Raw genomic sequence first — 27,398 nt, 5'->3', positions numbered from 1 at the left:
AACAATATCTCATTTTATCTTTTCCATTTTCTATATTTTTTTCTCAGGCAAAAACTATGAACTTAATTCTTAATTTTAAAAATATATAGCATAATCTGGGTAAGAAATATTCTGTTCCAGTTATTTCACTAGAAGAAGTTTGAGCACGTTCTTAATTCTTTTAAAGTAAATGCAAAATACCTGCACTATATTGCAATTTCTTTTTAAAATACTATAGATCTCAATCACTTTTAAAAACGCAGTTCCAAAAGTTACTAAATGTCATGAATATAAGCTAAAAATAAATCAGACCAGGAAACAGAACAAAAATGAAGCTAAATAACCCACATCTAGTATATTCTGTACGTAAAGCAAAAATGAAAAAGTAGAGGGGCTAACAAAGCTGAGCAATGCAAAATAAACCTTAGCCTTGCCGCTCTCTACCTATTTAATGGCACTTTTATTAAGGGTATTTTCAGTTCAGTAGTTAATATTGTCTATTTTGTAACAAATGTGCTAGGTTGTAATGTTATTACTATTGAAATGAGTAATTTATTTTTTAAAAAATGTTTCAAAATAAATTAGAAGTAGATTGGGATGGTTGTATTTTAATGAACCTTTAGAACTAATAATATCTAATGATCTAATTTCTGTTTTTATCATATGTAGTGATTGACTGGCAGTTCTGCTCATTGTGACAAGAAGGCATCTGACTTAAATTTGTCCCTAAAAATCAGGTTAGGGGCTTGTTCTAATGTCACACACAGAACTGTCATGGCAATTTCTCTTAAGTACGTTGAGTGTTTCATTATGCATTAGAGTGGTTGGTCTTACAACTTTTTAACAGATTAGAGGCCAACAGAAAACAGCTTGCCTGGAAGCACATGGCCTGGCCTTATTTGCAGAAAAATACATTATAGCTTGTCCATTTCAGTCCGGTGATACAAAACTGCATTGTTTCTCAAATCCTGCTGCTACTTCATGTAAACTCTTTTGAGTGTAACAAAACTTTGCAGCAAAGTGATGTTAAAGTTACCAGTAAGGCTATACTGCACAGCAATCATATTCTTTAGAGGGAGTGGGAAGGCTAGTACTGTATGCAGAATTTCGTTCCCATGGTGACTGCTAAATAGAGCGTACATCCCCAGGGTTGTGAATGTCCATAGACATATGCTGCCAGAAGGCCGTGGGTTGTTCTTTGCCCATCCTTATGCCTGGAAACTATTCTTATGCACATAAACTGCTTTATTTTGTCTAGGCTTGATTATTAATATATATTACGGTGTATATTGCAGGTGATACACTGCTTTCTCCATATCACTACAAATGACAAACATGTAAGAACAAACATGGCTCACTTATTCTTCCAAAACATTCATAGGTATGAAGTACATAGGTACATAATTTATAGCTATTATTTTTATAGCATCACTGGCATGCATGATGTGTATATTTTTGAACTCAATGGGATTTGCTTCTCAGTAAATAAGCATTGGATTGCACATTGCAATATTAAAATAAATCAGTATTAAATCTGAAAGATGGGAATGTAAAGTTTAACAATATGAATCACTGTTTTGTCAAAAATATCTTTAATAAAAGGCAACACAAGTTCTCTTACAGCATTCATTACAGGCCAATCACCAAAGTGGCATCTTTATTCAACAAGATATAGTACAAAATGAATCTGTACATTTCCCTATTAACAGAATTTGTTTACAGCTATATTACACTTTTCCAGCCTTTATACTGCATCATCTTAAATACAAAAGAAAATTTACAAAACCCCTTATACACACTTAGTGACTTACCCTTTTGCCAGTGTAGGTCAACCCAAGTCAGACACACTGTTTCTACTTCCTCTCTGCAAATGCATTCATTCAAATCATACCAATTCTTTGAAAGGAGTCTGAGGAAATTCAGTTTATTGTGCTCTGTTTAAAATATTAAAAGACTGGAAGGGTCTGACACATGGGGGTCTTACAAATAGCAAGCAGAGCATTTTGGCCTGAGTCCAGCTTCAGTGAGCCTGGACTTGCAGTATGTTTCTATCAATATTCATTTGCAATAAAGCCTTGTGTTCAGACAAATGCACTGAGGTTCCACTCGTATCAATTGAACCATTCACACCAGGGATCTGTGGCCTGGAGGCACATGGCTTTAATATAATAGTTTGTATGTGCAAGTGCTTGCACCTGCTTGAAACCTTATGTTTGACAATTGGATCTAACAGTGATGTCTACCTTTAGTCTGAGTGCTGTACATCTGGTTTCTTAAAATGCAAGAAAACCTTGCTTTCAGGTCTCATACCACTATTAAGGAACATAATTAATACACTGGAACACATTCTTAAAGATCAACATTTGTCCAAGGTATTAGTTAAAAGTATGAAGTATTTTCTCATGTACAGCCACATTACAGATTCTAGATTAAGATGCATTTATGATATTAGAGAGAGGAAGAGTGCAGATCCTAGCAGCCTCATAGATGTGGTAAAATGTTTGCCATAATTTCAAATATTCTTGACTAAATCCTCAAGTCTCTCATCTTTATACAGGTCTCAGAACAAATTTTTGCATACATATGTGTAGCATGTTAATACAACTAACAATCTGAACTATAATATTCAAACAGCATATAATTTTATTCTCCAAAACATTCTTCTGATAATATTTACCACATTTGATAAGGTTTTTTTAAAAAAAGGTTGGGTAAGAAATAAAGAAGTTTAAACAGAACTTTAATGCCTGCAATAAAGCAACTTTATGTTCTAATCCTCCTTGGCCAGCTGTAGCCATTTTGTTTTTATAGAAACAATCTTTAAATTCCAGTAAGTTTAGAAAAATGCCTTTCAGTTATAACAATTTGAATCCAAAAATTTGATCCCTGTCATCTAGCCTACTTAGGTTAAGTTTAATTCACCCTCTTTCAGAGAGTAAACTCTACCCCATATTAAAATGTAAAAATTAAATTCTCTTCCCTTGCACCAACAGAACTTAAGTATTTTTATTCTGGTAGTGTTCATTTTAATTAAAAATAAATGGTAAAAGTTCAATTTAGGACAGAACATAATGATCAAACCCACTTACTCTCTGTTGAGAGATACTATAGTATCTCACTAAACTCTACCCCATATTAAAATGTAAAAATTAAATTCTCTTCCCTTGCACCAACAGAACTTAAGTATTTTTATTCTGGTAGTGTTCATTTTAATTAAAAATAAATGGTAAAAGTTCAATTTAGGACAGAACATAATGATCAAAGATACTATAGTCTAGGCGGATAACCTAGAAGATCTACTCATTCTTAAATCCCTGAGTTAGCTTGATGTTTTTCTGAAGTTATATAAAACCTAAATCAGTATTTTATTACATAGATGAGGCAACACTAAAAAACAGGAAGCACATGTATTGCTTATCTTGACTTTTGAAAGCAGAAAGTCAAAAGGGAGTGAAATGCTGTAATACATTTACATATTTTCTTGAAGTGCTAGAGGCAGGAATGGATGCTACATTAGATGAAGTTTAAGCACACAGAATCCATCATTATAGTCTTCTAATTAAGGAGCACAAATAATACCCCACAATAGCAATTAAAAGTAATGTCAGAAGGGAAAGGCCTTGGAAATGTTTTAATAATTTTGAAGATTTATTAGTTATATTTCAGAAAAGATAGCTTCAGTATAATAATTTAGATTTATGTTAATATATGTTTCTGGAGTTCACCACATAAGAATTTGTACACATTACACACATGTACGCAAAGGTCAGACCATTACTCAAACTAAAGACCTGAACATTATTTTTCCATTTGCACCTTTTATTGGAGAAGAGGCAAGTTTTTTTGAGATTTACTGAAATAGCTAATTAAGTTTTCTTTCCTACACACAATTTTTTTTTAAAAAAACTGCAGCCTAAATACAGGATTTCAATTACTGTTTCCTCTTTTAAGTTTTGGACATCTTGTATTCATTGCAAGAGATCTTCATCTTATCTGATGTATACAATTGGAAGGAAAGCTCTATCTACATGGCTACCTGCCTTAATACTGCTGTTAAAACACAACATGCCTTGCTGTTAGAACTGCTTCCTGTAGATACAAGCAATCTTATTCAAAAACATCTTTGTATTTCAGATTTATACAAAGCCCATCTCTCTCTGTCTCTCTCCTATTCATTATAAGGGGACTTTTGTTGTTCCAATCATGTATTCTAAGCTTACATGAGAGAACTTATTGATGCATACAGATGTTGCATACTTCTTAAATGAACGTAATGAGGTTTAGATTCCAGAGAACAGCATTTAATTATATTTCCTCTAAGGGTACTCACAGGTTATATAATGATGCACCAGAAGCATCTACATTTGCTATAGTAGCAAAGGGTATTTCTGTTTAATTGGGTCTTTAGCCAAAAATTGTTGTCTTTTTTCTTTATGTAGTACCTAAAAACCTTTATAAATTAATATTACAGCAAAACATGTATCATAGTTATTTTCATGACACAGCAAGGGAAATTCTGGGATTAGATTTTCTATTGCAACTCATATAACTCATGTCATTGTTTTGGAGATTTCCGTGCTTCAACTCTGGCTAAGTGCTCCACTCTCATTTTGCAAAAGCTTAAAAACCACATGCATTCTACCCAGAGCTTAGCTGGAATAGGGGACTGCACTGTCAGACTGGCAAGCTCATAATTGTAAGGCTGTCATAAAGCAACGCGGTTAGAATAGTCTACTATATGCGTATTCACTGATTTGTTCTCCAGGAGCCATGTTGCAACATAAAATTAGAGTGCATATTTTAAAGACAAATGTAGATAGCAGTTACATTAGTAACTCTTAATTGCACGATCTTCTACCCAAAGTAAGTCTGACTCATAAGAATATATTATGATGGACTGAAAAGCAAATCAATGTTACCCAATGAGAAAATACTTCAGAAAAAACCACTGTAATAAAGAGGTCTTCTGAGGTTGATTAACACTGGTTCTTTTTTCAGCCCACTGCTTGGATAATCTTGGCATATTTGTGAAAAAAAAAAAAGGAAGACTAAACAAGCTGCCTTGTATACTTGGGAAAAGATACACAAGGCAGATTCTTGAATGTGCATAATTCAAGCAAGTCTGAATGCTAGACGAAGTATGGCGGTTTCATCTTATTTAAATAGTCATGTCATAAGTGTAATTCATATTTTAACCCCGACTTCTAGGAAGAATAGCCCATGAATATGTATCTGTTTATGACTGGTAAATCTAGGTTAAAGCATCCAGACACTCATGGCTGATATTACTACAGAGGTTTAAGATGGTTTTAAAATAACTGGGAGAACCATAAAGTAAAATCCAGTTTATCACAATGGCAAACATACTTGGAAAAGACTACAGCCTTTTACTTAAAAGAGCACAAGGTCTGATGTTCTCCTAAAACCTCGTAATATTTTTCTTTTTGAACTATCAAAGGACAGTTGAAAAGGTCACTGAATGAACTACATGTAGTAGGTATCACTTTTGAAGAAGCACATTTCTTTTTCACAAAATCTATTTTGCTGTTCCATTGGCACTGAAATAACATTCAGCTCCATCTCAAAAAAAGATGTATATCCCTGAAAAAAGGCATAATTCTAAACTGCTTTCTCAATTCAACACTTTTTAAATCTCGTGTGCATGTTGTCATAAGATTGCAAAAACAGTCCCAGCTAGAAATTCCAGTTCACTTCATTGAGTCTCCAGCTGCTACTATTGGGGTGGCTGCTGTTCTGGGGCAGGTTCTTGAGGAGGTACTGCTGGCCGTGGCCCCGCAGGCCTTGGGATTGCTTGATGCTGCCTCTGTCTGTAAGCTATTACTGTGCCCAAAAGTAAAGCAATGATGGTCATGAGGTAAAGGTCCCACTCAGGTCCCAAGAGTTGGTCCATGTCCAGGTGTGAGAATACCTCTTTGATCTAAACAAAAACATACCAGGAGAGGGGGGAACAATTAATTCTCAATAGTATAGCCACAATGCTTATGAAATTCCACACAGTTTCAGCATCTTCCTGAATGGCAAGGCTAGCATGTTTCATGGACAGTAACAGTGCAGAAGAAATAATCCAAAAATGGTCAATATCCCTGCTTCCATCCAACTTTTCCATATCACCATCTGTTTCCCAATTTTTAATGTTGGGTTTCCCGATAGAGTTAATTTAGCATGTGAAAAAGGGTCAAATCTCTTTTTTTTTATTAGACATTCAATTCCATAGCTTTCTGACTGACATAATTGTTTCCAAAAATAATCCAATAATGGTGTGCACGATGTGGGAAAATATTTCGTTTCAAACTCAGAACAAACCTTACAAACTAGTTCAGATCAGTCATAGTTTGGTGCAACTGACACCCAGAATGCTTTGACTGTTCTGGGTTTGGGATGAAACAAAATCTGAACAAGGTGAGGCTTATGCACATGGCCTCCTCTTTGGTCTATACAGCAGCTGCCAGAGCAGCATATCCTTAGTCTTCCCAGTGTCTTTCCAACCTTCCCCTCAACTGCCACCATGGCTGATGGACTGACCTGCACATCTGTCCCCGACAGCCCCAGCACTTAAGAACAAGCTCCCACTGTGACATATCCTGCTGGCCTACCTGCTCATCTTCCCCTTCCTCCCTTCCACTGATGTACATGCCTGTCTGTCTGCTCTTTATGCTGATGCTCTTGGTGATAAAAATGGGCTCCTACAATGGCATATTCCACTTTCCCTTATTTTCTCTCCCTCTCCCTGGCTGTCAGTATTCTTGGCTTTTTCCCCATTTCACCCACCTCACTTGTTGCTGAAACAAACAAAAGACCTGCTTCCTTCTGTGCACAGCCCAAAACATCCCAAAATATATGTTCTGATTTGGATAAAAATATGTGTGTAACCAGCTCTTCAGTGCACAGAACAATCTGTGCATGGGACGGCTTGCACATTACTATAATCCAGGGTGATCTAGTTCTGTTTATCTCTGTATCAGTTTGCCGCACTGGAGTCTGAGACTTATGGAACAAGAGGCACTAAACTCTATAGTCCAGGCATGGAACACGGTATGTTCTTGTTATGGAACTTCCCTAGTTCCTTCATTCCTTCTAAGGTAGGTATTATTCTTACTCCTGTGCATTATGTGCATTTTATTTTCAAGCAAGGGTTTTCTTATTCTAAGCATTCTGTTGAATATACACAGTGATCCCTGACCCTGCAGTCACACATAAGCTCTTCAAATCTATTAGCACTTCATTTATCCCTGATCTTTGACATCTCAGCAAACAGCAGCAACATAAAATCCTGTTTATTTATTCCAACTGATAAATGACACCTTTCCTAATAGCAGGAGTGCTCCATTGTATCTATAAAAGTACTCTCACACTACCTTATGAGAAAGGAATCTCTAGGGTATTTGGATGAAAGTACAGTGTCACACTATATTTCAGGTTCCAGTTTCACAACTATCACCACCATAATTCTATGTGATTAGAATGAAAAATGTAAGAGGGTCTTTAAAGAGACAGAAAATAGTGCTCTGGGCCCATGAGAATTGAAATTCCCCATAACCAAGCTGCAGAGTTTTAGCCTAAAAAATAAAGTGACATCTATGCTGCACAAGCTCAGTGTTCACCAATACAATAGCTTTATGGCTTAAGAATCCTACAGACAAACTTGAGCAAATAGAGGCAAAATAATCAGAGGTGCTATTTTGCTAAATGGCAAACTAATGTTGCTGAGGCTTAATAGCATGAGAGGGCTTTTACTTTCATGCTCATAGACTTTCTGGATGTCTTCTAGCAGGATACTGGACTGGATGCAATTTTCATACTCTGTGCTTTGGTGGAGGAAAAGGTATTGGCTGAGAACAACTTCCTCCTCAAGTTAGAGTTCTTCCAGCAGGCCTAATCTGGAGCATAAGGTGGAATTAATATGTTCTGAAGCTGGACCATTTCCGCAACACTTGGAATAGCATGTTTGGATTATCAGAAAAGTTCCTCACATGGATAGTAACAAGACTGGCCAGTTTTGTGCAATATAGGTAGTCCTCGGTTAAGGACCACTTGTTCAGCAACCGTTTGAAGTTATGATGATGCTGAACAAGTAGTACTTACCACCAGCCCTCAAAGTTCTGGCCGTCCCATCACCCTCATGGTCATGTGATCGCGATCCAGGGGCTTGGCAACTGGCTCTCGATTAGGATGGCTGCAGCATCCTGCAATCAAATGATCCCCATTTGCGACCTTCCCTGCAAACGTTCCACAAGCAAAGCCAATGGGGAAGCTGGCGGGGAAGGTTGCAAGTCACTCCTGTAAATCACTTGCACTCCTGTGGCTTTTTCTCCTGAGGAACCTGGCTACAGAGCATGAGATCCCAGGGATCTTATACTCTGTAGTGTGTGAGTGCCTGCAGCACCCCCTCACCCGCATTGGCCCTCTGTGCACCCACCCTCACCCGGCAGTAGCCAGTCCTGGCCCTGCCATGCTTGCGCCACAGCAGCCCACTGTCCTGCTTGCGAACCACCTGTGACTTGTGACTTCCTGCCAGCTTCCCCATTGACTTTACTTGTTGGAAGTAGGCAGGAAGTTGCATTATATCTGACTAAGAAATACAGATATTTTGCACCATTGCCATAGAAATGGAATGGAAATGAAATTCAAAACATTTTCTCAGCCAAATCCTAGAAACTGTTCTATCTTAAAAAACTATTTCATTATATATATGCATACATACACATCAATCCATCAAAGCTAATCACATGAAATAAAGTTATAATCAGGAATGCACTACTATGTAGATTACCTTCAATAACACTATACTCTTCATTATTACTTACATTGGTTTCTTGTATGTACTGGAAGGCATAAATAATTCCTAACTTGCAGAGTGCAAGGAACACAGGAACCTGAGCATCTGGACTAGCATCGGCTGCCATGTCATAGAAGCGTTTTGCAAGGTGAATGTCCTGCAACATATACAACACACTAAATTTGCAAAAGCAGAGCTAATCTGATCATATGAATACTGTAAAGAGAATCTGTCTTCCTCCTTTGGTGTATTTATCTCACCAGAATTTCTTAAATGAGTTAATAATGGGATAAAATGTGATACTGTTCATTAATAATGCTTAAGACAGAATAATAAAAGGTTAACAAGAATTTTGGAAATTATGGTTCTAAATATTTGTACCTATGTCACTTGCTTTTGGCTGTCATTATCATTTTGCATTACACTAAAACAATTTTTATTAATCCTTTTTTTTAATCTGCACTCAGTCATGACCGATTCTGCGGCGACTGCCTGGACGAGTCCCTGCAGTTTTCAAGGCAAGGTGTTTCGGAAGTGGTTTGCCATTGCCTCCTTCCTAGAGCAGAGCCCAGCTGGTGAGCGCAGGAGGCGGGGTTTCCGTTGCTTCGTGCTTTTGGGCGTGCGCGGCTTCCGCGTTACTGGCAACTGGTCCCGACTCCTTTTGCAAGGCGCCGCCAGCATTTTTCCTCCCACCGGGGTGAGAGTACCCATTTATCTACTCACAGAAGTTTTTGAGCTGCTGGGTTGGCAGAAGCTGGGGAGGAGACAGGAGCTCACTCTGCCACATGGAGCTGGGCTCGAACCACTGAAGTGTCGACCATTTCTGGCCGGCAACTTTCAGCGTCAGTAAGCCACTGTGCCACCGCGTCCCCTCTCTTTATTAATCCTAGCAGCCTCTATTCAGAGAGTAATGGAATAATTTGATTATTTGGGTCAAATGTCTGAAACGATCATTTGTAGGGTCTTCTGAAACTAGCCACCTGTTGTTTAGTTCTGGTTTACAGTCTACTCCTATTTATAGGCAGAAGATTCTGACAATCTTTTGAGCTATATGCTTATGTTGTTGCAAAGTCATGGGAATAACTATACACTTCCTTACCTGCTTAATCCCAAGTCCTTTTTCATGCATGTATCCTAGGTTGAACATGGCTTGGGCACTGTGCTGTTGCTCTGTTGCCAGACGGTAATGAATAAATGCAGTTTCATAATCAACTTCGGTGCCAAAGCCATAGAAATGGTAATCGCCAAGTTTTAGTCTAGCAACAGTGTAACCTATTAGGAAAATAAATTCTATGAAAGGACTTGTGAGTAATACTATCTAGACCTTTCCATTCATTTCAAGATGCTCTAATTAACATGGAGAGAATTGACTTGCACTGCAGACAGAATTTGTATCTGCCTCCAATTCTGATTATGCAAAATGTGGTTTCTGAGTTGTATCGCTTCAGAAATGATGCATTCAATTCAAGTTGACTAAGACAGCCAGTGCAGCAAGCAAACGGATGCAGAAGCAGGTTCTGATTCCCCAAATCTGTCAAATATATTTAGATGCATTTTTCTATTAAAAAATCTGGCAGATTACTATTAAGATCTGCTTTCAGATGTTACACAAGTACTGCCACAACTCTCTAGTAAGGTCAAACATCTTCTACAACAACTCTTTATGGGGCTATTGCTAGGAAACGGGACTAAACTCTGCTATGACTGACCTTGAGAGGCTGCTCTGTTCCAGTGTAATAAGGCTCTGGGATAGGTTTCATTCTCTTCTATTATGCTGGCCTCTTCTGTAGCATGGGAAGAAAAGGCGAGAGAGTAAAGGCCCAAGTCATTTCTTTTCCTGACGTTTAGTTTTAATCACGTGATCTGTTTCGCTGTTCCCCCACTGAGCAAAACAGGAATAGAGATGAGCAGAGCTATTTGAACACAGAGTCAATATCCTTTGTTTGCAAGTGTGTTAATCAGCTGAGGAGTCACGGTGGTTACTGGACCCCACAAACTCAGCATCCAGTAAAGTCAGAGCTCACTAAGCTCTGTCTCAGATGCATGGACAGAGGATTCATCATCACATACTTTATTATGGCAAAAGGCCAAAAACATAAACTACTACTAAAAATAATAGGCACAAGATGTATAACCTGAAGTCTTGGATGAAGCAAGCAGATACCTCTAGAGGTTATATATTAAAAAAATAGCATTGCAGAAGGGAAAATTATTAAATATGAGATTGGAGAGTAATCTTGGTAAGTATATGTAATTCTAATTAAGTACTAAATTAAATAAATGAAATCCAATTTGGTTTCTGACTTCACCCTCAACTGCCATTTAAAGGCAAAGTACAACCTTCAGCTTGGGAAAAAGTTGTGCATCCTGAATTTTAGACAGACATTTTATGGAATGTATACAAAAACAAACTGCAATCCAGAAAATATTGTTTTAGGCACATCTGAACTACACACTGGATTTAAATAGGAATATCGCTCTTTTCCACTCCAGTGAGGACATACAGAAATGTTTGGACTCTTATATCAACAGTTTGGAGCCCTACTGTTATCTATGAACTTGATTTATATTAGCATTGCCTCATACAAGTCATGCAAATAATTCATATCTCCACTGAAGACACATATTGAGATTTCAGGTTACGAGATTAACTTCCATAAATTGAATGGGACAGAAAGAATTTAGAAACTGATGCAATAGAAACCTACAATATTAGATAAGTGGCTAAACAATCAAATTTTGGTAAAGATGAAATTATCTAGGCTGCTTCAGTTTGACGTAAAGGAAAGTGTTTACTAAAGTTAGTACTACTGATATCTTACATTGCCATATCCCATCTGTAATATGCAAACATAACAATAAACTTTTCCTGCATGTAGGATGGCAAGTATTGATAAACAAAGAACAGAGGAGATGAACTTTATATGTTAATCGGTGGCTCAATGTGTTTTGGACGAAGTCTTTTATTAAAGGGATAAGCAGAAAATTTACATTGGCTGAATCAGCTCTACCAGTTGGCAATATTAAACATCACCTGCTATTTATTTCATGTATTTTCAACTATCCAGTTATTCAGTACTGGGAAGGAGTACTGGTAACTGAACAAACTATTGGCTATTCTTTAACTAGTAAGTCCCTCAAAAGTTATTCAATATTATTAAAATATAATAGAACTCGATTTAGAATTAGTGATTAATGTATGAACATCAGTTACTATACACACACACAAATTTAAAAAGGAAATAAAAATACTTTTATTTTGAAATGGCATTTAAATAGAATTTTTCACTTGTGCTAAGATTGTTAATTCAGGAATCAAAGGGGAAAAAAACCAGAGAAACCTCTAAGTAAACTCTGTTTAGAGTTCTAGAATATCAATTTCAGGATCCTATTCATTTTTTAAATTATTTTTGATGTGATCATGACTCCTGTGTGAATTTGTATTTAATTCATAATTTGCATGAATATTAAATTGATATATCACATGTATTTTGTATATATGCAAAAACAGTTAAGCAAAAGTAAGAACTGGATGCTGAAAACTATCACTAAGTTGTACCAAACCGGTACTATAAGCAGCTGTTTAATCCTTACTTTGATCAAGAATGAAGGCAGCATTGCTTTGTGCAACCTCATAGCCTTGTTCTGCCAAAAGGAGATACTGCACAACTGCAGAATTCGTATTGCCATCTTTATAGCTGTTGTAAGCAGTCATAAGCCTCTCAGACCAACGTCCCCGTTCACATACATTCTTAAATAGCTACAGGAAAAAAATAAACAATTTTAGTTTCTTTAATTAGCTATCTAAAAATATATTCTGGTAGAAACAATTAAGGTGTTCGTAGGTCTTGCACAGACATTCAACGGTGGTACAAGGATGAATAAGAGCAATCAAGCATTAGATGAAAGGATTATCAAACCTGTTCAGGAACTCACTCAATAGCACAAAGTCCTGATAAATCCTATTTGTAAAGGTTCTAGATTACGTTAAATGTTATAGCGCTGAACTTTCTCCATCAAGCTCCATAATTTCATTCTTGAGAATCCACCAAACCTCCAGATTTTGGTGCATATAGGGAGGAAGAGTGAATAAATTTCATTAGCTGCTTTAGTAAGCTAATTCTATTGATCAGATTTCCCTTAGAAATCATCTTACTTTACATGGAACTCTAAAAGAAAAATGCTTAACTTGGATTCAATCATGTTTATAAATGGCCTGAAATTTAAGGCTTTTGTTATCCAAAGAGATGACTTTACCCTTTAATCACTAGTAAACTGCATTTTTCATATTTATAAAAGTCAAGCCCTGCATTTCATTTGAGTACAGTGGGGCAAAAAAGTATTTAGTCAGCCACCAATTGTGCAGGTTCTCCCACTTAAAAAGATGAGAGAGGCCTGTAATTTTCATCATAGGTATACCTCAACTATGAGAGACAAAATGGGGGAAAAAATCCAGAAAATCACATTGTCTGATTTTTAAAGAATTTATTTGCAAATCATGGTGGAAAATAAGTATTTGGTCAATATCAAAAGTTCATCTCAGTACTTTGTTATATATCCTTTGTTGGCAATGACAGAGGTCAAACGTTTTCTGTAAGTCTTCACAAGGTTTTCACACACTGTTGCTGGTATTTTGGCCCATTCCTCCATGCAGATCTCCTCTAGAGCAGTGATGTTTTGGGGCTGTTGCTGGGCAACACGGACTTTCAACTGCCTCCAAAGGTTTTCTGTGGGATTGAGATCTGGAGACTGGCTAGGCCACTCCAGGACCTTGAAATGCTTCTTATGAAGCCACTCCTTCATTGCCCGGCCGGAGTGTTTGGGATCATTATCATGCTGAAAGACCCAGCCACGTTTCATCTTCAATGCCCTTGCTGATGGAAGGAGGTGTTCACTCAAAATCTCACGATACATGGCCCCATTCATTCTTTCCTTTACACGGATAAGTCGTCCTGGTCCCTTTGCAGAAAAACAGCCCCAAAGCATGATGTTTCCACCCCCATGCTTCACAGTAGGTATGGTGTTCTTTGGATGCAACTCAGCACTCTCTCTCCTCCAAACACGACAAGTTGAGTTTAGACCAAAACGTTCTACTTTGGTTTCATCTGACCATATGACATTCTCCCAATCCTCTTCTGGATCATCCAAATGCTCTCTAGCAAACTTCAGACGGGCCCAGACATGTACTGGCTTAAGCAGGGAGACACATCTGGCACTGCAGGATTTGAGTCCCTGGCGGCATAGTGTGTTACTGATGGTAGCCTTTGTTACTTTGGTCCCAGCTCTCTGCAGGTCATTCACTAGGTCCCCCCATGTGGTTCTGGGATTTTTGCTCACCATTCTTGTGATCATTTTGACCCCACGGGGTGAGATCTTGCATGGACCCCAGATCGAGGGAGATTATCAGTGGTCTTGTATGTCTTCCATTTTCTAATTATTGCTCCCACAGTTGATTTCTTCACACCAAGCTGCTTGCCTATTGCAGATTCAGTCTTCCCAGCCTGCTGCAGGTCTACAATTTTGTTTCTGGTGTCCTTCGACAACTCTTTGGTCTTGGCCATAGTGGAGTTTGGAGTGTGACTGTTTGATGTTGTGGACAGGTGTCTTTTATACTGATAACAAGGTCAAACAGGTGCCATTACTACAGGTAACAAGTGGAGGACAGAGGAGCCTCTTAAAGAAGTAGTTACAGGTCTGTGAGAGCCAGACATCTTGCTTGTTTGTAGGTGACCAAATACTTATTTTCCACCATGATTTGCAAATAAATTCTTTAAAAATCAGACAGTGTGATTTTCTGGATTTTTTCCCCCATTTTGTCTCTCATAGTTGAGGTATACCTATGATGAAAATTACAGGTCTCTCTCATCTTTTAAAGTGGGAGAACGTGCACAACTGGTGGCTGACTAAATACTTTTTTGCCCCACTGTATATTCCAATTAAAGTCTTTCCATAGTAATATTATTTAAAACATTTCAACGCCACTGTATTTATGTCCCCCTAAAGATGACCCACCTTAACACAGCATTCAGAACTTCATTAAAACCAGTGTAACACTATGTGCTGATTGTCCCTGCACTTAGGAAAATAACTGATTCTTACCTCAACAGCAGTATGACAGGACCGCATTACTCCAGTGCCAGTAGCATGCATCTGTGCTAAATTATAGAAGGCCAGAATGTGGCCCCCTTGTGAAGCCAGATTAAAATATTTATAGGCTTGCTTATAGTCTCTCTTGACTCCAATGCCATCTACAAATAGAGAAGAATTAGCAGGAATAATTGAACTGATGTCATTTGATCTATACACTCTCTAAAGTTGATTAATGCTGCTATTTCACTGTCAATAATAAGATTCACCAGTTCAGTCAATAATAAGATTCACCAGTTCAGTCTGTATCGTGAAATTAAAATACACAATTCTAAATGAACATATGAACTATTCAGTTTCCTAGCATTTAAAATAGCAAGTTCGATGCAAAACTGAAATCTTGCTTTCAACTTGACACATTATATTTGCTGACCTAATATACAGCCCAACTTAAAAGAGCTTAGCCTCCTTATCTGGTTCCTGATCAATATAATCAAAAGCACAAAAAAATAAGATTTTAGGTCACCAAATAAAACAACATATCATCTTAATTCTAGTCTATGAAAATATGAATAGTGGCTTCCATTTGCTTTAAAATAACTTTCCTGTGCTATTTATGAATGAACTTTATTCTTTTTAATATCTTTAATTAACTTCACAATCTGTCCAAAGAGCTTCAGTTATTAGACAGTTTAGAAATAAAATAATACACAATAACCCACAACTAACCATCAACTTTTTACATTTATTTCTCTTCTGGCTATGGAACAGAGATCACTCTGGTCTGTTATTTAAAATTATTTTGGCAAGGGTATATGTTACAAAGATCAAGAATACACAGAAAAAAGAAACTGATACAACAATGACACTTTTTAAAATGACATGCTTTAAAGGTTAATATACCCTAATTTATGGCCTATTTTTAAGATGTGAAAATTACAAACAAATATTTTACCCTTAAAAAAGAAAACCAAAGTCTCAATTATTCAGTTATTTCCAACTTCTCCCTTTTAAGACAATGGCATATCTAGTTCCAAAATGTAGATTCTGAATATTAGAAAAGTCTCTTACTGTAGTACATGGATCCCAGCTGAAGTTGCCCGTCGACCCATCCTTGCTCTGCCGCCTTCTGGAAATATTTCAGGGCCAGCTCATAGTTCTAAAGAGGGACACAGATGATGGAGTCAGTTAGGATTACATGTAAAATTCTACATACACTACACTAAAAATCTGCAGTGCAGTCCTAAATCTTTTTTATTACTTTTTAATGTGAATACAGATATCGATTCTAAGATGTAAAGAAGAAAATGTGAATCTGAATGTGCACTTAAGCATTCCACAGCTTTCAAGGTTTTCTATCTGCTTGTCCTGCCTTTTTCTTACCCCTTTCAACTTGATCCTATGATGTTCATTCCTGCAACCCCGCCATCCAAAATATTCTTGGATTTATTTCTTCTTTGCTACCTCTTATCCTTGGAACTGTCTTCCAGAACATCTGTACCTTCTAAAAGTACATTTTTTCTAATTTCTGTTTTAGATGGTACTTGTCCACTTTTACCCACCTAAGTGCAATGCAAAGGGCTATATAAACAATACCATTTTAATACTGTAAATCAAATTTATCCATTTATTTTACAAACATACAGCTCTTTCTTATAGAATTATTACTGCCATTATCCTAAGCGGACTTACCACTGGAACACCTCTTCCATATAAATAAGCCATTCCCAGACCACTCTGTCCTACTGGATTGCCCTGAAATACAAAACAAGAACGTGATTAAAAATCTAACTTAAAACTTATAAACTGTAAAAAGACAGGATGGGAAACAAACATTCCAACGCTGAAATGATGTTTTTAAGGTCAGAACAAAACTATTGTGTTCTCTATGTTTTATTTTAATGTGTGCTTATTAGAGTGGTTACCCGCCCCCCGCCCCCCATGCATGCTAATTCTATTATTTGCAATGGGAAATTTAAAACTGTTTTGAAAACCATCCCTTTAGTCAGTTTTTCTATAAGTTGTAGTTAGCACTGACTACCTATTTTTGTGGCCTTGGGGTGAAAAATAAGGGATCAGAGGATCTGTTCCAAGCTCCCTGTGGTGAAACACATGAAATGTTTTGAGTTTTGTTCTGTATAAAACATAGAGTATGCAAGGTACTGAATCAATACGGCAGTTCTGTCCTGCGCTGAAGGCAAACACATTCTCCATTCTGCTCACATCATTACTAAATTGTCATAATGCCCAGTCTTAGCCTATCCTTTATACCAAATGTGCAGTATTACAACTCTCATTACAGTGGTATGCTAGGATAAACTGGACATAAAGCACTTGATCACAACAGAAAATAATCAGGTGCACATATGAATTATATTGCACGTAACAAATGACAGACAACACAAAGTGGTCACATCTGTCTTACAAATGAGTAATTGTTATGGGAAGACAGCAGGAAAAACCAGTTAACTAGCTTACTAATTAAAGTGAGAGGGTCAGAAATGGAGAAAACTGCACATTTGTAATTTATGAAAAATGTTTTTTTCTATTTAGATTCTCTGAATTAATATATCAGAAACGACTATTTTTCTCAAAAGGAAATACATATATATTTGTTGTGTGGGTAGAACACTTCATTTTAAAATGATTAGCTTCCAGAGATCCAGCTGTATACATATGAGTTCTTGTAACCAAGATTTCAGCAACAAACCATGTCAGCAGCTTTCTTAAAATACTGAAGGGCCGTTTCATTGCTTTGAGGTACAGAATCACTTCCTTCTGAATACATCTAGAAAAACAAAATGTTAACTGAAAGTTATTTATGAACAAGAGTCTAATTTAGAAAAAAAATATTTATTCTTTGGCTAAGATCTGGCCCACTTAATGCAGAACTTTTCTTTTAAGTGTAGTGAGATTAATAAATAAAAACTGTAATAATTTCATTTAAAGTTGCTTAAATGTAAAACAATTTGGAATAAGATGTTTACTTTGTTTCAGTTGATCAATGCATGTATCATAACAGGATCTTAGAAGAAATATTCTTCCTTTGAGAGAAAGAACAGCATACAGTGGTACCTCTAGTTACGAACTTAATCCATTCCGTGACTCTGGTTGCAACTCGAGTTGGTCTCAAGTCGGGGTAAATTTTCCCATAAGGTTCAATGTAAATACGGTTAATCCGTTCCGCCCTCTGAATTTGGTCGCACCATGAGGCAAATTTCCCCATAAGGTGTCAATGAAAATATGGCTAATCTGCCCTCCGAATCTGATCGCACCCTGAGGTAAATTTCCTCCATAAGGTTCAATGTAAATACGGCTAAACAGTTCTGAAACATATGCATTTTATTTTTAAACCTCAAAAAACCTTCCAAACGCCACAAAAACCTTCCAAACGCCACAAAACACACCACAAGCCTCACCGAACGTCTCCTTGCTACCGCGATCTCACCCACAGGAAGCCGCGACCGTGTGGCAGCAGGGAAAATGGCCGCGGATCTGGTTTGTAAGTAGAGGCAAGTTCGTAAGTAGAGGCAAATTTTTTGGGGCCGGAGCTGGCCGTATCTCGAAAATTTCGTAAGTAGGGGCGTTCGTAAGTAGGGGTACCACTGTATTGCCTTTCTGCCAAGGTTCCTTCTGGTTTGATCTGATGGGGGCATCCAATAATGGGCTAGCTCCCCCTACTGTTCTGGAAGCAAAACTTGCATGATCCAGATTTGCCTCTAGGATTGGGTTTGCTTATCTAGCAACTTCTATTCTGTGATAGAGGAAGAAACAGGTATAGCTTGAAGGGTCCATTAAAGAAGAAAGGGAAGGGAGAAAAATCCCCTTCCAACTTGCGCCTCACAAACTAGAGGGCAGAAGAAAGAGCACCTCTATATCAATGGAGGCTTTCTTGCAGCTCTTAAAGGTCAGCCAGCCACTGATATATTAAGCTATAGTTCTGAACATCTGTTACATTAAACTAACAGAATTCTATAATAAATGTGCAATATTCTTCTCTAAGTTTAGTATGAGAAAGGATGTATCTAAGTAAACAGGATGTATATAAGTAAATTTCAACTCTAGGGAGGTGGCTGAAACTACTGAGGGGGAAAGTACATGGCACAGAATTCTTTCAGAGACTTCCTCCCAGAAAATTGTCTAACTAATAGAGTTTACAAAGGAGTTTGATGTGACTTATTTGATAGACTTATATACTGTAGTAAAATCTGAAGATATGCCAGAAACTTTCAAAGATTGAACTGATAGAGTCAAGCATTGCATATCTACCATACTAGGTCCATAAAACTAGCCCCTATGGCTAACTAAGAAGTCTTTTTCTAAATAAAGTAATCCTCTAAAATAAATGATGAATAAAAACAAGTGTATCAAAGTCATTAAAGGTAGGTAAGATTAGTAGCTCTCCCTCTCCCCATAACGGCTATTTTAGAAAAGTTAGTCTTCTTCTCTGGTGGACATTCCCACCTAGTGGTTGAACACCTTTAATAGGTTTAGAAGATGACATCACTAATGCTGAAAACCTAAGCAGATTCAGACCTATTAATACTTGGAAGAGAGAAACATGAGGGCTGCAGGCCACTCTGGGAAGCATTAAAAAAAAAAAAAAATCCCAGAAGGCACTTGTGAACTATTTCTGTATAGTTGCCAAGAAAACTATCTGAAGGTGTCTGTGAAGTCCCTACAAGTTGAGCTTGACATGAAGGAAACTTTACTTTTCAAGGCTTGTTTCTAAAAGGTATTATGTACTGGTCAGAAGCAATAGCGCAGTAATATTCCCATCCCAAGTTAAGTGCCTAGATTAGGCAGGAAAAATGGAGAAAAGAAAAGAGGTAAAAGACTGGTTCCCCCATTTCACACTCCCATTACATAATGGGGATTTTATGCATACGTAAAATGGTGAATGTGGGTTAAGTGCAGAAATGTACTGTGTAAAGACAGCTTTTGTCCATTATATCTGAAGTTTATTAAACTGAAGTCCAGGGCTTACTATAATTTATTTTTGAGGAGAGATCCTGTCTCCTCAAAAGTAATTTATGTGGCCCCCTAATCTTATGGAAGCTATATAGTCAGGATATATAGGATTTGTAATTGTTTTAGTTTGGCTTATTTGGACTTTGTGTGAAGTATCAATGTGAGAAAAGTCTTTATGGCAGCTAAAGCTATTCCCTAAACTGGCCTAGGAAGGTTTTGGCTTTCCTCACTCTCTGCTGAAGTTACAGTGTCAGACGTTGCTTTTCAAAGGAACATTTAAATAGACTAGTCAGACTGACATTTAGCTATGTCTTATTTTCTACAGCAGTAAGCCCTCTAACTACAGCAGTAATCAAAAAATAACTTCCAAATACCCAGCTCAAAGTCAGTGTGTCTTACCTTCCCCAAAAATGCCATTGCATGTGAGTTGCCAGCATTAGCTGCTTGGTTGAAGTATTCAAAAGCTCTCTGGAGGAGGAAAAGGGTGGAAAATGAATGAATGAATCTATATCTATATCTGACCACAACTATAGTGGGGCAAAAAAGTATTTAGTCAGCCACCAATTGTGCAAGTTCTCCCACTTAAAAAGATGAGAGAGACCTGTAATTTTCATCATAGGTATACCTCAACTATGAGAGACAAAATGGAGGAAAAAATCCAGAAAATCACATTGTCTGATTTTTAAAGAATTTATTTGCAAATCATGGTGGAAAATAAGTATTTGGTCACCTACAAACAAGCAAGATGTCTGGCTCTCACAGACCTGTAACTACTTCTTTAAGAGGCTCCTCTGTCCTCCACTTGTTACCTGTAGTAATGGCACCTGTTTGACCTTGTTATCAGTATAAAAGACACCTGTCCACAACATCAAACAGTCACACTCCAAACTCCACTATGGCCAAGACCAAAGAGTTGTCGAAGGACACCAGAAACAAAATTGTAGACCTGCAGCAGGCTGGGAAGACTGAATCTGCAATAGGCAAGCAGCTTGGTGTGAAGAAATCAACTGTGGGAGCAATAATTAGAAAATGGAAGACATATAAGACCACTAATAATCTCCCTTGATCTGGGGCTCCATGCAAGATCTCACCCTGTGGGGTCAAAATGATCACAAGAACGGTGAGCAAAAATCCCAGAACCACATGGGGGGACCTAGTGAATGACCTGCAGAGAGCTGGGACCAAAGTAACAAAGGCTACCATCAGTAACACACTACGCTGCCAGGGACTCAAATCCTGCAGTGCCAGACATGTCCCCCTGCTTAAGCCAGTACATGTCTGGGCCCATCTGAAGTTTGCTAGAGAGCATGTGGATGATCCAGAAGAGGATTGGGAGAATGTCATATGGTCAGATGAAACCAAAGTAGAATGTTTTGGTCTAAACTCAACTTGTCGTGTTTGGAGGAGAGAGAATGCTGAGTTGCATCCAAAGAACACCATACCTACTGTGAAGCATGGGGGTGGAAACATCATGCTTTGGGGCTGTTTTTCTGCAAAGGGACCAGGACAACTGATCTGTGTAAAGGAAAGAATGAATGGGGCCATGTATCGTGAGATTTTGAGTGAACACCTCCTTCCATCAGCAAGGGCATTGAAGATGAAACGTGGCTGGGTCTTTCAGCATGATAATGATCCCAAACACTCCGGCTGGGCAACGAAGGAGTGGCTTCATAAGAAGCATTTCAAGGTCCTGGAGTGGCCTAGCCAGTCTCCAGATCTCAATCCCACAGAAAACCTTTGGAGGGAGTTGAAAGTCCGTGTTGCCCAGCAACAGCCCCAAAACATCACTGCTCTAGAGGAGATCTGCATGGAGGAATGGGCCAAAATACCAGCAACAGTGTGTGAAAACCTTGTGAAGACTTACAGAAAACGTTTGACCTCTGTCATTGCCAACAAAGGATATATAACAAAGTACTGAGATGAACTTTTGATATTGACCAAATACTTATTTTCCACCATGATTTGCAAATAAATTCTTTAAAAATCAGACAATGTGATTTTCTGGATTTCTTTCCCCATTTTGTCTCTCATAGTTGAGGTATACCTATGATGAAAATTACAGGCCTCTCTCATCTTTTTAAGTGGGAGAACTTGCACAATTGGTGGCTGACTAAATACTTTTTTGCCCCACTGTACTTTTAATACAAAGTTCAGTTTAAAATTCTGCATTATGAATATGAGCAAATACATATAGTTTTACATAACTGAGTATGATACTAAAATATGCAAGTTCAACAATTATTTCACTTCCTTCAATAATACTAGGGCAATATCATTTATTTGATAGCATATGCCATACCCTTGTTTATTTAGAAGCAAGTCCCACTGGGATACATGGTGCTTAATTCCAAGTAGTCACAGGATTGCATCTTCAATGCACAATTTTTGATCCATCAAAAACATGTCTCTTGAAAATAAACAGGACTTTTTTTTAAAAAAACTTCTGAGTGTATTTCTGTATGGTCATACAGCCTCAGCTTCTTCACTCAGATTTCCAGGAGATCCAGCTATTGCCAAATTTGTTGTGGATTATTCCAAGATTCTAATTAACCTCTGTGTTGACTCACAGGGAACAGTTGTAAAAGATAACCAGAATCTCATAACAGACCCTGGGTTCCAGCTTAGAACATCAACGGCAGGACCAGAAAAAAAGAAACAGCGGTGAGGATGTGGCTAGAATAAACCACATTTTCATAGGGGAGAATGTGAGAAATATTTTCCTTTTAATTTTAATTAGCTAAAGAGTAAAATACTTATTATGGCTATTGCACCCTTTGACATCATGATTTTATGAACCCTGGGTATCAGTTTAGTAGAGTAGGAGGCCTGGCCCATACATTATGAGAACGAAGGATAAAGTTTTGAGGTGGAAGAAGGGATTATTCTATTTCAGGTTCCAGATGGAGGTATAATTTTATAAATGTTCTTCAATATAAAAAGTACACTAGAACTGCAAGGGGAAAGAAAGCTGACAAGAAGTTGTTTGCTGTATTACTTTGCTAATTATAGTAAATTTATATTAAAATCAATTTTAATCTGATTGTCATGTTAAACAATATACTTAATGTTATCATCTTAGAACTGTATTAACTTTTTTTTTTAAGTGTTTTAGTTTAGTTATATTATTGTGATTTGGAATAATTTTTCACAAAAAATAGCACATATTTTGAATGTATCATTCTACTGTATGTATAAATTTAGTCCATGCCTTCTTATTTAATACCAAAATTGAATTGAACAATTTTCTCATCTTACATGAACTGGTCATCTTGAACTCCTACCACTATTAATAACATTTGCTGCTTATTCAAACAAGTAAGCAATATTTTCTACCTTTCTACATAAACTTTTCAATATAGGTCCATGCAGAACAAGTTGCAACAGGCGAGAACAGATGTGTTTATGAGTTGCAGTAAATGCATGCAGCCCAACGTCAGATATGAACTGTGTTACACAAGACATTTGTAATTAACTGGAATTTGGCACCTTGGGTGTTGACCACCATAAACACTGAAAGTCTTCCTAGACCTCTATTGTTACGCTAATAAGACATACAGCTATTGCAGTAAATAGATGGCTTTTCAATTCCAGCTTCATTTTACATTTTAAATGCACAAATGTTTTATATTCCTGAAACTGTACTGCCCTACAGATACCTGATGATTTTGCTCTACTCCTCTTCCTCCATGCAGGTGCAACTGCCCAAGCCCTACCTGCAACAGTAATTGAAGCATGTTACTTAATTTCCTATAAAGCAAATGCACTGAGAAGAAAAATAGTATTAGAATGCACAAACAATAAAGGGGTAACCTCCAAATCAAGAGGGCAAAGAAATATTTTAAAGAAAAATTGCCCTGCTTCAATAAAAAATAGTAACTTCACCTCAGAATTGACAAGAAATTACTGATACCTACAAGCAATCCATGCTAGGTTTTGTAGAAAACAGTAGGAACAGGGCTTTGACAGAATTGGGTGGCAAATAAACGTAATAAATAAATATTAGTCCAGGCTCTATGTCTTCAGATTGCAAATGGGGCTGTGCAGTTTCTAAAGAAAAAGGGTGCTTTGGAACACATGGGAGTATTCATGAGCCACCTGTCACTAAATGCATCTTTTTCCTGAATTGTACTACAGTTCTGCAAGCAGCCACATGATTTGGAGAAAAGACACAACTGCTTTAATTTGCCAAAAGGTATTACGTGAGACCTCCTGTGTAATGAAGCACCTTTTTTCCCTCAGATCCAAAGCGCAGCACAGCCATGCACCTACATGAAATTACTCCCTGCATACTGAAAACTAGTCAGGGAGAAAAGATTTTGTTCACATTTATCCCAAACATCTAGTTTTCTGCTGAATAACATTCATTTACATGAGCTCTTTATAACAATCTGAAACAGTACAGGTAGTCCTTGACTTATGACCACAATTGGGCCCAGAATTTCCATCGCTAAGCAATGCGGTCCTAAAGTGCAACATTGCTTAGCAACAGCAATCCCAGGCAGTCCCAGTTGCCGTCATGACCCCAAGACACGTGGGTCATTAGGCGAAGACCCACCCCAATCCAAGCCATTCCTGGCCTGCTCCTTCCCAGCCCAGAGCCTCGGTAAGGTAAGGGACTGCCTCCCCTTCAACTCCTCCCAACTGCCTATCCTGCCCCCGCCATCTTTGCCTTATTGGCTGCCCTACACCATCTTGCAGGGCGGGAAGCAGCCCCAGAACTACACGGCTCTGGGGCTGCTTGTCATGCTGCGGCTTAGGGGCTTCTTGGCTCACCATGGCTCTGGGGCTGCAAGAAGTCCTTGAGCTGCAGTGCAGCGCAAAGCTGCAGCCACCCCTGGAAACCTCAGCCACCCCAGCCCAGCCCAGTAGTGCAACACAAAGCCACAGCACACAGGAAGGCCCAGCAGCACGGCACGAAGCCAAGAGCCCAGGAAGCCCCAGCAAGAGCAGCACAAAGCTGCCTCAGCCCAGTCACCCTCGCCACCCTGCACTCCACGGCCCCTGCTGCCCTTCATCATCTTGCTCCTGCTGCTGACGAGGCATGCCTGCCCTGGCTCTTCACGAGGCAGCTGCTGGCCACATGATGCCATTTTCCCCCAGTCCCACAAGGCATACAAATTTAATAAAAACAAACAAACAAACAAACTACAGTGTGCAACCTTGGGAAGAAAGCCTCGTGCAGAAGCAGCTGACTTGCAAAGGATCAGGGCAGCCATGCCTCATCAGCAGCAGGAGCAAGATGGCAAAAGTCAGCTAGGGCAGCAGGGGCCGCAGAGTGCAGGAGGCCCAAGGGCATAGACTGGGGGGGGATAGGTGAGGGGGAGTTGAAGGCTTTTTTTAAACCTTGGGGAAGTTTGCATTCTTTAAAGAAGCTCCTTGGAAAGCTCACAGTGTTACAGCTAAAGAGTATAGTTCAATATTCCCTAACTTGATGCCTCCTGATAAACTCTCATCATGTCCAACAGAGGTGGCAACAGACCATTTAAAAGATACCACCTTGGGAAAGAAAGATCATGTTGCTATGCTTCAATATCTCTTTACCATCTACCATGTTTAACCGACATAGACCCTACACCTTTCAAAACCTTTAGTTTGATTTGTTTGCTCGCACCATTCTCTCAGTAAACAAAATTAACATAAGAACAGCCCTGCTGGATCAGGCCAGACCTATCTTAATTGACCAACATTTTGTTTCTCACAGTGACCAACCACTGCCTCTGGGATGCCTGAAAGGAAGAAAAGGAAGACGTACCTCTCTCCCACCACTGTTCCCTGCAACTGATATTTGATGGCATGCTGCTCACAATCTGGAGGTAACATTGAATTTTCAAGATCAAGAGGCCTTAACGGACCCATCCTCCATGAATTATCTAAGCTTCTTTTAAAGTATCCAAATTAGGGTAGCGTGTTGTTGTTTTCTTTCTCTCTGGTGAATTTTATTCCTTTGAAGATGTTGTTGATAGTTTCATGTGTCTTCTCTAGTTCTTCCTTTTTTATTGTAACAAATAATAAATAATAAATAATAAATCTTTGTCCTCTAATAACTTTTTGGCTTTTTGCAAGTATTGTGTTTTATCCATAACAACTGTGGTTTGGCCTTTGTCTACTGGGAAGATGATGATGTTTTGGTCCTTCCTTAGGCTTTTGAGGGCTGCTCTGTCCTCTGCTTTGAGTTTGTGCTGATACTGTGTTCTTCTGATCTGTGGTATGATTGTCTGTCTTATGTTTTCTTGGGTCTCTGTGTTAAGTCCTGTAGTTTTAAATGCTGCTTCTAAGGCTGCACAGAATTCTAGCTGATTAGCATTGTCTATAACCATCATCATGCTCCCAGCAGACAAAGGCCGAACCATAGTTGTTATGGATAAATCACAATATTGGCAAAAAGCCAAAAGGTTATTAAAGGACAAAGAAACCTACATCCCAGTTAACACCAACCCAATACAGAAACTAGACAACCTAATCAAGAAAACCCTTAACGACCTAACCAAGAAAGGGCAGATTACAAAAGAACAGTGGCACACGAAAAGCAGTGGACCCATCCTCCCACGTTTCTATGGATGACCAAAAATACACAAGCCTGACATACCTCTCCGACCAGTTGTATCTTTACCAAGGACTCCAATATACAATATAGCGAAAGAACTGAAAAAAAAGCTCGGACATCTCGCAGAAAAGAGTGAATATTCTATCAACTCCTCACTACAGTGGCTCCAGAAAATCAAAGATGTACCCATAGATGAAGATGAAATTATGGTCTCATTTGATGTCACAGCACTCTTTACATCCATAAACCCAGAACTAGCGAAATAATCCATATCAGCAGTACTACACAACACACCCAGATCGAAATACCCAGAATCATGGACCTCATCAACCTCTGCCTTACTACCTATTTTCAGTTTGATGGACAAATATACCAACAAATCAGAGGCACACCCATGGGATCACCACTGTCAGGACTCATAGCAGAGATTTTAATGCAATGCCTAGAAACTATAGCACTTCCACACATACAACCTAAAGTATGGATCTGGCATGTAGATGACACCTTTGTTATAATAAAAAAGGAACAACTAGAGAAGACACATGAAACCATCAATGACATCTTCAAAGGAATAAAATTCACCAGAGAGGAAGAAAAGAACAACACGTTACCTTTCCTGGATATCCTCATCAGCAGAATGAAACAACAGCAAATTAGAAAATCAAGTCTATCAGAAGACAACCCACATTAATCAAGTACTCCATTACCAAAGTAACAACCCAACCTCCTAAAAGAGGAGCTGTGTAAGAACATTATTCAAACGAGCACAAATGCACTGCAGCAACCCAGAACAGCAGAAAAAGGAAACAGACCACCTATACAACATCTTCCAACAAAATGGATATCCACACAACTTTATCAAAAAGTGCCTGGCCACTAAACCTACTATAACACAACCAACACAAGCTATGAAAAGAATAACACTGCCATACATCAGAAACGTCTCAGAAACTACCAACAGACTATTACAACCACATGGCATCTCCGTAGCATACAAACCAACTAAAGCCCTCCAAAACA

At 38.3% G+C, this 27,398-nt stretch overlaps 1 protein-coding gene across 1 annotated transcript in view; it reads right to left on the bottom strand.

Moving 5' to 3' along the window:
• Positions 1-3,828: 3,828 nt before the first annotated feature.
• SEL1L (SEL1L adaptor subunit of SYVN1 ubiquitin ligase) overlaps positions 3,829-27,398 on the bottom strand; it is a 46,780-nt gene continuing 23,210 nt past the window's right edge. Inside the window, exons 11-21 of the mRNA XM_007434313.4 lie at positions 23,491-23,547; positions 20,234-20,302; positions 17,574-17,651; positions 16,556-16,618; positions 15,935-16,022; positions 14,876-15,024; positions 12,371-12,536; positions 10,486-10,560; positions 9,876-10,048; positions 8,805-8,933; positions 3,829-5,917 (exon numbers count right to left, since the gene is read on the bottom strand). Coding sequence (XP_007434375.1) covers positions 5,714-5,917; positions 8,805-8,933; positions 9,876-10,048; positions 10,486-10,560; positions 12,371-12,536; positions 14,876-15,024; positions 15,935-16,022; positions 16,556-16,618; positions 17,574-17,651; positions 20,234-20,302; positions 23,491-23,547 — 1,251 coding nt within the window. The 3' untranslated portion in view covers positions 3,829-5,713. The remainder of the gene's footprint in view (positions 5,918-8,804; positions 8,934-9,875; positions 10,049-10,485; positions 10,561-12,370; positions 12,537-14,875; positions 15,025-15,934; positions 16,023-16,555; positions 16,619-17,573; positions 17,652-20,233; positions 20,303-23,490; positions 23,548-27,398) is intronic.

This window comes from Python bivittatus, unplaced genomic scaffold (genome assembly GCF_059951505.1).
Source record: "Python bivittatus isolate LINGU-HERP-01145 unplaced genomic scaffold, Pbiv_v1 ctg000480_np1212, whole genome shotgun sequence".
Taxonomy (NCBI): Eukaryota; Metazoa; Chordata; class Lepidosauria; order Squamata; family Pythonidae; genus Python; species Python bivittatus.
The sequence above is the reverse complement of the archived record's forward strand: the minus strand, read 5'-3'. Positions and strand labels throughout refer to the sequence as shown.